Source organism: Mesitornis unicolor, unplaced genomic scaffold (genome assembly GCF_000695765.1).
Source record: "Mesitornis unicolor isolate BGI_N332 unplaced genomic scaffold, ASM69576v1 scaffold25787, whole genome shotgun sequence".
In the NCBI taxonomy this organism is placed as follows: domain Eukaryota; kingdom Metazoa; phylum Chordata; class Aves; order Mesitornithiformes; family Mesitornithidae; genus Mesitornis; species Mesitornis unicolor.
This window is the reverse complement of record NW_010194746.1, coordinates 35,325-37,697: the sequence shown is the minus strand read 5'-3', so window position 1 is coordinate 37,697 and position 2,373 is coordinate 35,325. Positions and strand designations below refer to the sequence as shown.

At 64.0% G+C, this 2,373-nt stretch overlaps 1 protein-coding gene across 1 annotated transcript in view; it reads left to right on the top strand.

The window, feature by feature from the left end:
- LOC104543328 (microtubule-actin cross-linking factor 1-like) overlaps positions 1 to 2,373 on the top strand; it is a gene marked incomplete at its 3' end in the record, with an annotated part of 36,575 nt that overhangs the window by 391 nt on the left and 33,811 nt on the right. Inside the window, 1 exon segment of the mRNA XM_010187912.1 lies at positions 37 to 2,350. Within this exon segment, the coding sequence (XP_010186214.1) occupies positions 37 to 2,350 (2,314 nt within the window).

Here is a 2,373-nt window from a genome sequence, read left to right as displayed (position 1 = left end):
CTTCATGCCCCCCAACTTCACCGAATTTGCCGAAAGGATGGGGGCTTCGCTCAGTGAGGTGTCGGAAGCGGGCGCCTCCAACCCTTCCCTGCGGGATAAGCGGGAATCGAGCGCGATGCTCGCCGAGCGCCCGGGCCAGCCCGACCATGGCGAGCCCATGTCCGAATCGCTCACCTTGGAGCACGTCTCCAAGTCATCCGGCACGGCAGAGGCTCTGATGGCCAAGCAGTTCAGCGTGGATGGCTACAGCAGTCCCAGGGATGAGCACCAGCCCCTGCTGAGCGCCAGTGACGGCCACGGTGGTGGCAGGGACCTGGCCAGGGCTCACCGGCCCCCCAGTGCCACATGGCCACGAGCCAGGAAGAATTTCATCAGAGGAAACTTCAACGACGGGCGCCAGGAGACCCTGGAGGCCGCCGAGTCAGACTGCACGGTGGAGAACGTCAACCTCTCGCCGTGCCTCAGCGAGGAGCTGCTGGATGCGGGGCTGGATATTCTCATCACCTCCAATCTCAGGGAGAAGACGGAGTCTGAGCTGAGATTTGAGGAGGACGAGCGCTGGGTGATGATGGAGGAGTGGGAGGAGGCGACGCTGTCAGAGAGAGGAAAGGCTGTTCTGGTGGCAGAGGAGAAGAAGAGCTGTTGCTTGGCAGATATTTCTGAAGAAAAGGAACAATTTGCTGCTCCGGTGGATGGCTCTGCCCCCAGCCCGGGGACCTCCCTGTCCTGTGCGACCCCAGGGGGTGCCAGCAGCCCCCTCCCCAGCAGCGGCTGCTGCACGGAGGATGTGGCGGTGCAGTGCGAGGCTGAGGACTTTGCTCCGTGTTCGGAGCGCTCGGCCAGCCCCGCCAACCCTGAGTTGTCCGACACGGACTCAGTGCAGATGTTCTTGGAGCTGGAAGAGCAGTGCCTGAACGAGGACGATGGGGCTGTCCCTGGCCACGGGGAGGTTCAGGTCTCCCCGATGGACTCGGAGGGGCTGGACCCAGATTCGGCCAAACTGGCCGGAGTGGTGGTTGAAGGATGTCAGCGCACGGCGCCTTTGGACGTCAGCGCTTCGGACTCTGCCGTCGTGTCGGATCTGGAGGACTTTGACGGCACCTGCAGCTCGCAGGTGCTGAGCGCGCTGGAGCCAGCGACGGAGCCCTTTTCAGAAAGGGACACCTCGGCCGTCACCCCGACGGACTCGGACGGAGGGGCCTCACCCAGCCCTGTGGCCATGCTGGGGCCAGGCCCTCTCCAGCAGTGCTCTCCAGCCCCGGTGGAGGATGACCCCGACCCACTGCTGGAGCCGGAGCTCGAGCCCATGGACGGTTGCGGGGTGGCGGTGCTGATGGCCGGGGGGATGCCATCTCCTGACATGAGTGCGTGTCCAGCCTCTGGCTTGGAGGAAACCAGTTACCCCAGCGCTCCAGAGGGTTGGGGTGAAGATAACCAAGACTTGGGGGTCCCTGATGCTGAAGTATCACAGCTCTCTGAGGAGACCTGTCCTGGCCAAGTGTCCCCATGCCAGTCACCAGCTCCTGACACAGTGACAGAGGAGCCTGGGTCCCCTCCGCAGCACCACGAGGCTGGCGTTGAGGGGACAGATTTATACAGGACCCATCACCTTCTGCCTGAAAGGACTGAGCTCCCTACCTGGGATGTCCCAGAACTGGTTTCTGAGGATGAAGCCGCAGATCTGGGGTCAGAGAGTGATGGAGCTGAGGGCCAGACTCATGCGGCAGAAAGTGGGGATGCTCGGTGTGGTTCTCTGCTGCCTTTCCAAGCCTGCTCTGCATCAGAGCCGGGCTCTGAGCCTCCTACAGCATCCCCGGTGCCTGCTGAGGGCCTCCCATGGGAAACCGCTCCCCTGGGTCAGGGCCTGGCTCTGGAAGGGGCTGTCTGTGCCGAGGGGTCCCCTATGGAGGTGACCGTCACGCACAGGGAGGCACCGGCAGCCGTCCCGCAGCCGGGAGACCTGGACCTGCTGTTCACCTGCATTTGGGAGGACCGGCCGGTGGTGCAGTGCCATACCAAGGGCAAGGGGGTCCTGCTCGCTGCCAGCCTGGCTGCTCCAGAAGAGCTCCCCAGCACATTGCCCATTGTGGGGCACCCCGATGCCATCCCATGGGATGTTGTGGGGCTTCCTGCTCCAGTCATCTCACCAGCACCAGGGGATGTGGCTATCCCAGAGCCCCAGGAGATGCCACCGGCCGCTGGAGATCCTACCATGGATGCTGAGGAGCCCTGTCCTGAGCATCCGCCTCCAGATGCCACCACCACTGCCATGCCCTTGGTGGTGGAAGAGCTGCTGGATGCCCCTCCGCCGTTTGCAGACGCGCCTGTGGCCGACCCCCTCGTCTCTGGGGTTGGGGATCTCGGCGGGGGCCC